General features: G+C 39.0%; 1 protein-coding gene and 1 non-coding gene across 4 annotated transcripts in view; both read right to left on the reverse strand.

Moving 5' to 3' along the window:
- The window catches only part of FGD6 (FYVE, RhoGEF and PH domain containing 6), a 112,503-nt gene that overhangs the window by 24,635 nt on the left and 74,274 nt on the right, over positions 1-13,594 (reverse strand). For all 3 annotated transcript variants that reach the window (XR_004901672.1, XM_028532628.2, XM_036019426.1), the window contains exon 9: positions 1,028-1,078. Coding sequence is in view for 2 of the 3 variants with exons in the window: in XM_028532628.2 (XP_028388429.1) it covers positions 1,028-1,078 (51 nt within the window). In the remaining variant the exon portion in view is untranslated. The remainder of the gene's footprint in view (positions 1-1,027; positions 1,079-13,594) is intronic.
- Positions 4,901-5,029, reverse strand: LOC114514269. Its single transcript, XR_003685992.1, has one exon. It is a non-coding gene; the product is annotated as a small nucleolar RNA SNORA56 (small nucleolar RNA).

Genomic DNA, 13,594 nt, shown 5'->3' on the forward strand with positions numbered 1-13,594 from the left:
GTCTGCTGGGCAGGCTATTTTCTTCAACTAGATTACATATGGTCACCAAAGACAAGAAGCATATCCCCCACTCCAAACTTTTCCTTATAAAAAAACAAAACAAAACGAAAAACCTTTAAAAGGATAACATTTCCAAATAGATGTTAGGGAAATAGAATTAAAAGAATTAGTAAGAATCTCTACCAAATGGGTTAAAAGCCTGTTCAGTTTTGTATCTGAAAGTGTAAAGGATGCACAAGAATAAGATAAAAATTCATAACATTAATGGGATGCACATGGTCTTGTGTAATGAGTTTCTGCATATTCCAACAAGAGATATACATTTGAAATGTACATGTGAAATGAAGAGATATACATATGACATTTGAAAGAGGTAGTATGGGGATAAACAGAAAAAAAACCTCCACTATCCTGAACAGAAGTAATCCTTGAGTGTGTGTGTGAAAGAGAGAAACACACACACTATGGATTATCCCATGAACAAATACACATACACACACACACACACAGTAGATATTCCATGAATATCAATGAGTCCATTGTACTGTAATAGACTATTCCCCTCAAGTACTACCGGGCATGAGGGGTGGAGGCTGATAAGGCTAATGCCTGTCATTAAACAGTCCCGGAACAATACCCTATTTTAACCACTGTCCTTGATTTGTTTAGTTCCGTCACTTCCTGGCCTCATGATTTTAAAGCTTAAAAGGACCTTGCAGATTAACTGGTTCAATCCCTGCTTTGGAAGCAGTAGCCATCTAGAGAACGAGCATTTACATCTGGTAAGGGGGACTGAGCACAGGGGGATGAGGCTCCCTGACCCGCACTATGTGGGGTCCACCAGACTGGCTCCCACGGCCGACTGACCACGGGCTGTTCTTGTCCCTATACTAGCTCCACTGTATCCCTTTAGTTCTATTTTAATCTGCCTAAAATAAAACAAAGTTTTGTTATATTTTTAATTTCTAGGTCCAAATAACATAATATAAAAACTTCTGCAATATATAAGATCTCAAAACTTATTTACCTTGAGTGTCTCTGTAATCTTCAGAGTCTTCTAAAAGATTTTTCAAATAATCTACAAATGAAAAAAATGATAGTATTTGGTACAATAAAGCACTAAGGAGAAAAACTCTTTTCTTTTTTATTCAGTATTTCAGTCATTCTTGTTGGTTAATATACATGCTGTTCAACTTGTGCTAACTTTCTTAAAATATGAAAGAATGAAACCCTGGAATCAGTTTGAACTCAGGACACAGAGTCAGAGCTGAAAAGAGCCTTAGAGGTCACACACGTTGAGATGAGGAGTCAGGTTACTGAGCACAGGGTCTCACCCAAGTTACACAACCTCTTAGTGGCAGAGTCAGGCTAGAATCCAGGTCTCTCCACGCATAGTTCAGGTCTTTTACTCCAACACACATGAACGACCTTAATCTCAAGATCGGATATATGTCTAGCACAAAATTCCAAACATTAACAGATCGAATGCCTAAGGGACATTTAGGTTTGTCAATCTATGAGTCTAACAATGCCAGAACCACAGAAATGCAATACACTAGACTCTCAAGTGGGGGAGAATGTGCTTCCTAGGGGTCATGTGGAAATGTCTGGAGGTATTTCTGATTGTCACAACTTGGGGAAGAGAGGCCAGGGATGCTGCTAAACGTCCTACAAATGCACAGGGCAGCCCTACGGCAAAGAATTATTTGACCCAAAATGTCAGTAGGGCTGCAGTTGAGAAACCTGATCTAGATGGTCTGTAAATGAGCTCTTCTAATATTGTGACTCATAGGTTATAGTTAGTAAATCTTTAGCACAAAGGAATGTACTGTATTTTGCCATGTATAATGTGCGCCCATGTTTTTGGCCCAAGTTTTCAGGGGAAAAATTCTTTCATTTTACCTTTTTGATTCAATTATTTATTTACTTATATTTAGATACCTGTTTTCTGTACTATTAAGGAATTTTAGCATTTATTTTTAACATATTATGGTACAAGAAATTTTGCATAACAAATAATTACAAAACACAAAGAACAGATACAAGGTATTTCAGGTACTACCCATATATAATGGGCACACTTATTTTTCCCTCAAACATTTGGGGAAAAAAGTGCACATTATACACAGCAAAATATGGTGATAGGATTTCAAGGTAACACTTTCTTCTCTGTTGAGAAATGTTGGATGGCTTCCCATTTCCTATCAAACTAAAACAAGCTCCATCCCCTGGAATTTGAAGTCCCCCACTGCAGGGTCCCTATTGCCTCTCTGATTTTCTCTCTTGCTACTGCCTGACACAGGCCCTTTGTTCTCAGCCAAGTTCGATCCTGCACAATTCCTTAAATATTTCCCAAGTGTTCTCTGGCTCCACACTTTTTGGTCTCTAATGTTCCCTTTTTTTCGGAATCCTTCCTGTCTCTGCCCATAAAAACTCGCCTCATATTCTTCTAGGCTCATCTCAAATTCCTCCTATCCTACCAATCTTGCCACTTAAAAAAATATTCTCTCCCTTTGAATAATACATTACCTGCCACTTACTCATTTTATGTCTCCTATCATTTTGGTTTTCATTTGACTCAGAGTTCCTTGTGGGCAGGACTCACATCTGATTCATCTATCTATCTCTCATAGCACTTAGCCGAGGCCTTTACATACAAGGGACAAGAAATGCTTTGCTTAGAATAAAAAAAAAAAAAGATTGTTTTCAGACTGAACCGTGTCTTCGTTTAGGTAAGCAGCAATAAAGGTTGAAACCAAACCTAATGACAATGGGGGTTGAGAAAATGAGAAAAGAAAAGGCATGTTAACAGACTGAATGCAATTTTACTAGACTCAATCTCCATTAACAATATTTTGGAATATATCATTTTTATCCCATGGGTTTATAAAATCATGCTGAAAGGAACAAAAGGAAACCTGAGTGTTAGTGCCAGCTTTTCAAAGTTAATACATGACATAAACACACACACCCAAGAGCTGAAACTCTACATCTTTGAGATGGTAATCCAAAAACCGATGTCTAGACATGCATATTATAAATACCCAGCATTGGCAGGAAGCCATACTGAGATATTGTGCATGACGACATCAAGCTTCCATGCACCACAGTACAAGTTCTATCTTGGCAGAAACCATTACTAGCAATTTAGATCTTAAAGTAATCTGAACACGGAAGTTAGAGAGTATGCTTCCAACCAAAGAGATAAGAAAACCACAAATGTTAACAAAATACACTGATTGTACATTACACTTAGCTCTACTTGGAGATGAAAACTAACTGAATCTCATTCTGATTCCACTGAGAATGCACGCCATATATAAGCCATGTTTGATGAATCTAAATATTTGACTTTTCCGTGAGGGTGACAGGGTTGGGGGGAAAATTTAATGGTCTTCTTAAATGTTCTCAAAGTCTAGGCTACCTCATTTATCCAAAGTGATATCCCTTAAAGCCTTTAGGTAGCTTAAGAGTGTGGAAAGGAAAACAGATTTACCTAAGTATCAGATTCATGGCAAGTTTCTACTTTGTCTTACTTAAATGCTTGTTCTTTAATATAGAACTGAGACATTTCTCTGAACCAGGCAAGAGAGCTTACTGAAAGATGTCCGTATTAGGAAATCCTGACCTCAGAATCACTGTGCTGAGCCTGATAAGCTTCTGAGTTGCATTTTCTCCCCTTGTACTCTAACTCAGCCGCTGTCCGCCAACCTGAACTTTCAGGAATAGAGTGGAAACACACACATCGGCTGAAGAGAAAGCCCCCACTAAGATGACACAAAATGATGTTATTAATCAAAGAGGTAATGGAGTTAGGTTTGTTGCCCTTGCCAATTAAGAACACAATCTTAAAATTAAACATTCAAAATTCAACGTCCCAAAATATTTCTAGGGCATCTTGTTGCAGTACATCCTTGTGAAAACTTTCACCTTTTCAAGACCACAATCCTTTGACGCCCACCCCCACCCCCAGCTAAGATAGGAATCACTCAGTGCCTTCACTGCAGAATGAGAACACGGTTGATGACCCTGAGTCAGATGGTAGGCACTGAAACCACCAGCTGCCCCAGTGACTGTTACAACCCAGGAAAAGAGACCAGACAGACACGCCTGTATTGGTCACAGGGAACTGTTTACTACGTACCACTCAGTAACTAGTAGCCTACAGGAAGTTTCCTTTTTAAAAAATGAGGAGAGCAGTCAATTCAATTTGCCAGGCTATGACTTTCCTGCTTCTGCCAAGCCAAACTATGCATTTTTCAAAACTTCACTAATAAAAATGCTTCAAATGCTACTGAGGTTATTTCTTATTGGGGAAAAAAAGTCGGTGCAGATCGCATGGGCACCACAATATGTACTTTCTCGCCACCAGGTGGCACCAGTGACTAATAGACGTTAATTAACCCCCTCTGTGGCCTAGTGCGATGCAGGTTAACGTCTGAGGCCCAGACTGAAAGCATGAGGACCCAACACATGCTGCATCTTGTTAGAGGTCTAAGTTTTCTGTAAAAGGGCTCCCAGTAAGCCTTACCACCCCTGATTACACAGTAAGTGAATAATTAACTTAAAGATGAAAGCTATTCAAAAGTACAATTAACCTTTCCTAAAAATGAGTCATCTGTGGGAATCTGGGACTTTTTAATTCAACAACAGCCAGTCAGATTCCTGGACTGTATGCTGAGAAATGGGGATGGCTGAGCATATAGGAGGGGTAACATTTCAGAGTCAATTATTTTGAAGTTAAGGACATGTCTTGCTTTGTATTACCCAGATTTCTTCCTTTCTCTCTAAATATGTAATGGCATCAGCAACACACACAGAATTATGAGATCCAAAGATCCAATAAGCCTAGTCATGAGTTTGTCTGCCCAAGTTTCAAATTTTATTTTATTTTTTTCAGTGATATCTGGCAAGTGCAAAGTCACCACAAAACGCTGACGCTGGACAGAAGAACTTAACACTTAACTGTTGCAGACTGACTCCCTCTACAATCGCACAAACCAGACTAGAAAGGGATAACTGTCTGTTAAAGTTTCAGATTTTAAAAGAAGCAATTTATAATGATGTGACTTGTGAAATGAAGTACTGATTATTTTAAATATGCAAGATCAAGATGAACTGTCAAGCTATAAGACATACTGCCACGTTCAAGGCAGCTTGGTGAAGCGATCAACAGCCCTCGTTGGAAGTGAGAAGATAGATTCTTACTCTCAGTCCAGCCATGTCTAGTAGAGGCATGCGACTTTGGCCATGCTCTGCCCTGTAGCATTTCTCTGTCAGAATCCTCATACATAAAATAAATATGATGGACTAGGTCAAAAAACTGTGATGATTCTCATTCTAAAGTATCATGAAGCACGGTTGTGTAATAAACTCTAAGATGCATTATAGGAAGTTTGGAAAGTTAAGTAACAGAGAAAACTCAACCATGAACAGCTCTCTAAAATACTATAATTTAAAAACATTTCCTTCTGTTTTTATAAATATTTGATTTTACTTAATTTTAATAATATATAGGATTTTATAGCCCATTTAAAGTATTCTAGCCTATCCATACAGATTTTCCCTATATAAGCAGCTGAATAACATACCATCACTGGAATATATCATACAGTATTTCGGTATTCTATTATTAGACTTTTAATTCATTTTTAAATTGTCTTGTTTGGCTGTCTTAAATAAATGGCCATACATCCTAATTTGCCCATAATGATTCTTTCTGATGAATACCTATTGCCCAAGTATAACTATAAATAGCATCCCCTTGTACTCTTGAAAGGTAACATGTTTGAATAGTAAGTTGTGTGATTATTTTAATTGCAAGTAACACTATCAATTATTCTCTTGATTTCAATGGGAAAAAGTTGTCTCTCTCTTTTTAGTACTTGATATAGAACAAGAAACCTTTCCTAAAGGGAGACACCAATTTAAAACATCATTATAAGTCTAGGAGAATAGTTGTTTCACTAAATGCTTGCTAGTTTTGTGTACTGTAGGTTTTTATTGCCAATATGGAAGGGGGAACTGGTAACTTGTTTTAGTTAATATGTACAATCCAGAGGATATCAGACCTGCCACTGTGTATTTATTATGTACAGTATATTTTTGTACGTGAATTTTTTGTTCACATTTTAATCCTGATAACTATAGTTTTAAGTTTATCTTCCTCTGATTTTCCTGTAGTTTAATATTTTATATTTAGTGATTTTTTAAAAAGAAGGCTTTATTTTTCCAGAGCAGTTTTGCAGTCATAGAAACACTGATGGGAAGGCACAGAGATTTTCTGTGTAGCTCCTGCTGCCACATGTGCAGAGCTTCTCCCATTACCAACAACCCCGCACACCAGAGGGTGCGTTTACTGCAACTGAGGAACCTCCACCATCACTACCCAGAGTCCATAGCTTACATTACGGTCCACTCTTGGTGCTGTGCATTCTACAGGTCTGGACAAATATATACATGTAATGACACGTATCCATCATTATGGTATCATACACAGTGTTTTCACTGCCCTAAAAATCCTTGGTGCTCTGCCTATGTGTATTTAGTTTTTGTTATATTTTTAGTGTATCATTGATACATGGCTCTTAATTTTTCAAATTTTAACAGGTTATTGAATAAACAACACTTTCTTTTTTTATTGTCTTACATTTTCTACTTTGTCACACATTAGATTCTTATAAATAACAGGGTCTATTTCCAGTACCTCCAATCCCAATGATAGAATAACTACTATTATTTTTTAATCGATAGGTATATTCCTGCAATGGTATCATGTATCTTTAATTCTTGAAGTTTTAAAATTAGTATTGGCTGATGTTTCCCTCCCAGAATATTCTTTTTTTTTTTAATTTTTTAAAATTTATTTTTAGGGAGGGAAGGGAGGGAGGGAGAGAGAGAGACAGCGAGAGAGAGAGAGAGAGAGAGAGAGGGAGAGAAACATCAATGTGCGGTTGCTGGGGGTTGTGGCCTGCAACCCAGGAATGTACCCTGGCTGGGAATCGAACCTGGGACACTTTGGTTCCCAGCCCGCGCTCAATCCACTGAGCTACTCCAGCCAGGGTAGAATATTCTTTAATAATGTAGTCTATTTATCTCTATGTACAGAAACTTTTTGATATATATCTATAAAGTCCCCCAATTCTAAGCAATCTTAATGAGAATATGGACCATAGACAATATGTTAGAAGCTAAGTGAATGGTTCTATAGCGTTAAGCATCATTTTGTGCACAAATGCTAAACTGTGGGTTTCATGAAGACAAGGAGCCTGAATTAATTATCCCTATATCCCAGCACTTAGAACAATGTCTGGTGCATATTCAGTGTATCCTGAATTTATGATGGACTGACACTCCCATTAGTGTTATCACTTTTTGCTTCATATTTTACTACGTACTTAAAATGATATTTTGAGGGTCTAATTAAAAAGTGTTCTGGCCCTTCTCTAATTCTCTTGCTCCTTGAATATTAGCTCAATTCTGTTCCCTAAATATGTGACACACAGCTTACTCTTGTACGTAGAGTAGTTGCCTAAGTTAGAAAAGTGACCTTTTTGGGCTCTCAGGCTCACAGATTTATGGCTGGGAAAGCAGGCCATGCTTTTCTGTGAATTAGAAAAGGCCATTTGTCCTGAGCTGAGGCAGACCCTCACAGGGGCACCCAACTTGGTGAGCAGAGTGCAGGCTGAACTTAGACCTCAGCAGGGGGGCATAACCGTATGAAGCAGCCCTGGTCTATCCTAGACTTTGATAAGTCTAGTCTTGAGGCTTAGAGAACTCCAGAACTAAACCTGACTCCAGGATCATTCCATGGCAGAATTTTGAAGCAATTCATACAAAGGACAAAATCCCTCGGTCTGTTTCTAGCAGGACATACTAGCTAGGCATAGCTAGAATGCCCTTGGAGGAGTCAAAGCTATAGGTAATCTCCCAACAAAAGTAAAGGTTCATTATTCTGAATTGGTTGAAACAACTGCTTTTCTTTGTGGACACATTTTCCAACGGTTAGGCCTGCCATTTTATCAAGTGAGAATCTCCAAGGTACAGAAATGACCTTGGCCCAGTCAAGCCTCCCTTAAAGAAGCTCTCCACTGCCCTGATTATCAACAAAGAGCAAATTTAGGTCTAGGGAGATTAGTATATTTTACTACCCAGAGAACAACCAAGGGAAGAATAAAGTAAATATCAGCTCCAAGGTGAATTCAAATTTAACCAAATTTCAGTTTTACATCCAACTGGAACAGTTCCCGATGTGAGCCCTGATTCTGAGAAACGCTAAGAGGGAAGCTCCAGCAAGAGTCAGCTTGTCAGACCTGTGGCGAGGCAGGTTCTAGCAATAAAGGCATCTAACTATTTGCAGGGAATCTGGGTCAAACCTACACTGAAAAGTGAAAAAGAATGGCTTCACAATAATGTCCATGGGCAGAATTCAGGGGGATCTGCAAACTTGGACGGGCAAAAATAAACAAGTATTTTCACTAACCTCTAAGTGAAATATAGAATTTCCTTCCATTATGGATGTAGGCAACGAACCACAGTATTATCAATGATACCAGTGACTCTGTCACCATAAAAACCACATTTTTTTAATATCACATTACAATTGTTGCAGACATCTCAAAATATTGTTTACTCTCACAATCACTTCAAATTTGATCAAGGCAGTTATAAGTCCACCACCAGGTCTTTTTATTTACTGCATACTAAAAAGCGCATGTAATATACTATGTCACACTTCAAAATTATTTTAATAACTTCATTTCATCCCAATTGGTTTCCTTTTAATCTTATGTATTTTATTCTGTAATTTTTAAAATTATTCTGAGAAGAGATCCATTCATAGGCTTCATCAGATTGCGAAAGGGATCCAGGGAAAACAAACAAACAAACAAAACAATAAGGACCCCTGTTCTTGAGAGAAAGTGAGATTACATTTAAAAGCTATAATTTAATAGAACAAGCAGATAAAACATCTTCCCTCTTATATTCTAATAAAATCTTTTCATAGTATTAAAATCATGGATAGCGCCCTGGCTGGCGTAGCTCAGTGGATTGAGCGCGGGCTGGGAACCAAAGTGTCCCAGGTTTGATTCCCAGCCAGGGTACATTCCTGGGTTGCAGGCCATAACCCCCAGCAACTGCACATTGATGTCTCTCTCTCTCTCTCTCTCTCTCTCTCTCTCCCTCTCTCTCTCTCTCTCTCTCTCCCTCCCTCCCTCCCCTCCCTTTCCTCTCTAAAAATAAAAATAAATAAAAAATCTTTAAAAAAAAATCATGGATATAATTTGTTAAATGCCATCTCTCAAAATACCTTATTCACAACTACAATTGAAAATTAATTACGACACAACAAGAGCTGAGGTCATTGCAACAAAAATTCTGAATATCACCACCCTCCTATTTTACACAAAGGAAACTACCTTGTACCAGGGTCTTTGGAGTCCCCAGAAACTCAGTTCCTTGGCTGGTGCCCAGGACCACCCTACCTTTCAAGTTCTGCCCTAGAAAAATTGTTAGAAGACTTTTGGTACAAACAATTCTCCCTGAGCTTTAAAACAAATACTTGCCTAGCAGAAGCTTTTTTTTTTTCCAGTACGGGTTTTATTTTTAAGTCATGCATTAATTTGATCCTGATCTTTTTTACCAATCTGCTTATTAGCCTATTCATAGCTCAAATTTATAACTTCAGAACACCGGGACAGATGTTTTTAATATATTTTCTACCAACATGGGAAATCCTAGATGTCTAAAACCTAGAGAGAGTTAATACCATCCCAGACTAACGGCAAAGATTATAGGAAAAGTAATATAATATGTTATTACAGTCATTTATAACAGAAATATTTAAATAAGATCAAAGAAAGTACCTGATCCAAATTTAATCAAAGTTCAAAGGAGTGTTTTCTTCTCAAATATCTAAGTGGAAAATATATTTCAGAGGAATTTTTAAATTATATTTTTCATTATGCTTTCTCCACCATGATCCTCACTGATTCAACCTGTTTCAACACCAAATGTAGTAACTTTCCACAAATGAAAGCATTCTTATTTAAAAAAAAAATTATATTATATACAACACAGAGACAAAAGAAATCTAAAAAGGCATGCCATTTCTAGATGGTATAAGATGAAGAACATTTTTTAAAAAGTAATATATATTTTTAATAGGCACAAAAGATCTCTTCAAAGAAAAAAAGTGACCCTTACAAACATGTCCTCAAATATACTCACTGAAACAAATGACAAGATCAATATAATTTGTGGCCCCGAAGGGAAGGAAGCGCTGTAAGCTCCACCAGGACAGGGATCACCACCGTGTTACCTGCCAGTGTATGCAGGTGTCCGGCTCAGGGCCAGCCCATACAAATATTTGTTCAGAGAGCTAGAGATTGATTAACGGGAGAGGGAATCTGGCCTTCAAGGATAGGTTTCAGGAAAGACTACGAAGCCTACAAGAGCAAAGGAAAATAAAGCTTGGGCACTTTGGGGTTATAAACTGCAGCCTTTATACTGTGGGTAAGTTCCCTGCTCCCTAAAATAGGGACTTATTTTTATAGCAGTTTTATGTTCACAATGAAACTGAAAGGAATGGAGATTTCCCATAGGCCCCTTGCCCCGAAACATGCATGTCCTAGTCTACCATCAACATTCTCCACTAGTGATGCATTTGTTACAATGGATGATCTTACATTGATACATCATAATCACTCAAATCCATAGTTTACATTAAGGTTCATTCTTGGTAATGTAGATATTATGGCTTTGGACAAATGTATAATGGCATGAATCTATCATCATGGTGGAATAAGTTTGTTTTCAACTTTCTAATAAGCAGAATAAAAGTATGTCTGGTATATATACACACGCACACACACACAGAATAAAAGTATCTATATCTGCTCCCAGTTCCTGGCACAGAGCTCCTAAAATCCTTGTAATTTAATAAGGGATATGAGCACTGGGAATACATCTTTTTCTAACAGCAGGCCTTTGACCCTAGTTCTGACCCAGAGCTCCTAAATGCCTCTCTTAGGTTATTGGAGTGTCTTCTGACCTAATGAGGTAACTTCCGATGAGCTGTTGAACAGCTCCTACATGAAGCTGGTCACCAGAGGATCGAGCCATGATCTGAAGCTTGGAACTTTCAGCCCCTCTCCATCCTACAAGAAGGGGAGAAGGGACAGAAGGGGTAGAAGGTAGGTAGGGGTGGAGTTAATAATGGATCGTGTCTACATAATGAAGTCTCCATTAAAAATCCCAAACTGCGGGGTTTGGTGAGCTTCCGTGTCGCTGACCACAAGGAATTACTGGGAGAGCAGCGTGCCTGGAGAGGGCACGGAGTTCTGAGACCCTTCCCACATACCTCGCCCTATGTATCTCTTCCATCTGGATTTCCACCTGCATCCTTTATCGCATGCTTTCATAATAAACTTGTAAACCTAAATAAATTTCCCTGAGTTCTGTGAACCATTTCTAGCAAATTATCAAACCCAAGGAGGGGGTCATGGGAACCCAGATTTATAGTTGGTTGGTTAGAAATACAGGTGACAACCTGGAACTGGCAATTGGCATCTGAAACTTGGGAGGAGGTGCAGCCTTAGGGGATTCAGCCCTTAATCTGTAGGACCTGACACTATCTTTAGGCAGAGAGTGTCAGAATTGCATTAAATTGTAGGATGCCTGGCTGGTATCAAAGAGAATTGCTTGGTGCAAGGGAAAAAAACACACATCTGGTGTCCTTGGAGGAGGAATGAAAGGATGATGCGTCAGGCTGTCTGGGGGCGTGGTAAGAGGTAGCATAACCATTAGGAAGATACTGCCACAATCTGGCCTGAGTTTAGAAAGGCCTGGCCTGGAGCACGACAAGGGAAATGGGAATAGCAGGACGCAAAGGCAGAGGAAAAACTGGTCTGCAGATTCTATGGGGAAGGAAAGATGACGAAAGGGAAGTATTTCGGAGTCCTTTCCACAAATTTGTCCCCGGGTGACTGGAAGATTGTTTTTATTCTTACAAGCATTTCATCCATCCATCCATCACACATTCCTTGGCACCACTGCATAGGGCTTCTCAACCTTATAAACAGAAACAAGATTTGTTTCCCTAAGCCTTTCGGTTTATTGAGTCCCTGTTCATGTGCCAGAATCCATGCCAGACACCAAATTAGGACGATAAAGGCAGACTTGACCCTGAAGAGATGGAGAGATGAGGAAGGAAATAAGCAGTGGTAAAAAATTAATGCTGCCCCTGTAACTGCGTCTGTCTGGTTTCTTCCATGGCTTCCTCTCTGCTGCCCTGGTTCCCGGATCTCCCAGCTGCAAATAGGTTCTGGGCCCCAGACACTTTAAAGATGTAGCTAGATCAAATGGCCTCGAGGAGCCAATCAATATAAGGGCAAAATTTGTTAAGTTTTTCTGCTTACATTTAAAAGTTTCCTTCTTAAATTTACTTTTTTGTTTGTTTTTTTGAATTGTAAGCTGAACCATTCCAATACAATATATGCTTTTTCTTTGATCCTATTTTGAGTTGACTTTTTAAAAATACTACCAAGAATTCAGTTGGGAGTATTTACTACAATGAACAAATGGCAGCCTAAGTAAAATACCTAACTAGAAAAGCACCCAATTATCACCTGGAGGAAACATGCAAGACAATAAGATGGTTGTTTTCATTGTATGGGCAGGGCTCCTGTGTCTGGGAATTTCCACTCACCTTTTTCTAAGAAAGATTCCAAAAGAAGTTATCCTATCTTCCTGCCTCATCTCTGTATTTCTCAATCTTCCCCTCCCAAGACACCGAGCAGGCACAAATCTACTTACACTGAGTCAGGCAGGAATCCTTCCCCTTCTCTGCCTTAAACTCATTAATAAATCAAAGTTGTCAGGGGGTGCCTCACATAGTCTCACTCCTCCTCTCTTCTCCAGTATATTCTGTGCACTTGGAATTACTCCAAATTCTAAAACGGAAATAAAAGTACTTACCTCACAAGGTTGTTCCAAGGATAAGTATTTGAGCTTATTTGTCCAAAGCTGAGGACTGAGTTAACATGCTTTAGATACAAACTTCAGACTTAAAATCCAATTTCTAAACATCTAAGTGCATGGACAGGCATACTTAGCAGAAATATCGTGCAGAAGTAGGGAGCCATTAGAATATCACAAAAGATGAGTACTGGAAATCAGAATTTTAAATAAAAATAAAACAAACCCTTAGTATCGACTCCCTTATTTCCTTAGGATTTTATGATCATATCATACTGTGGACCTGGAGCTGGGCGGGTCTGCCTAGGGCCGGCTGGTAGCGCGTGGGTTCTTGACTTTGTGTAGGAAAGATTTCACAACACAGGCCCAGGTGATTTTTGAAAGCATATTTATTAAAGCTGAGGATGGTGAAACAAAGAAGGGCTTAGGATATTGGAAACAACAGGAGAGAGACTAGGTGGGGCTGCTTTGGCTCTCCAGAAACGTTACAGGAAAGAAATGAGCCTTGGCGGGGCTGTTTCAGCTTAGTATAAAGTCAGAGAGGAAGGGGGCCTTGGGGACAGGGTCTGAGGGTTAGCCCAGGGCAAGCTGCTGCTGCCCACTGCTCCCTGGTTGC

Source organism: Phyllostomus discolor, chromosome 2, assembly GCF_004126475.2.
Source record: "Phyllostomus discolor isolate MPI-MPIP mPhyDis1 chromosome 2, mPhyDis1.pri.v3, whole genome shotgun sequence".
Classification (NCBI taxonomy): domain Eukaryota; kingdom Metazoa; phylum Chordata; class Mammalia; order Chiroptera; family Phyllostomidae; genus Phyllostomus; species Phyllostomus discolor.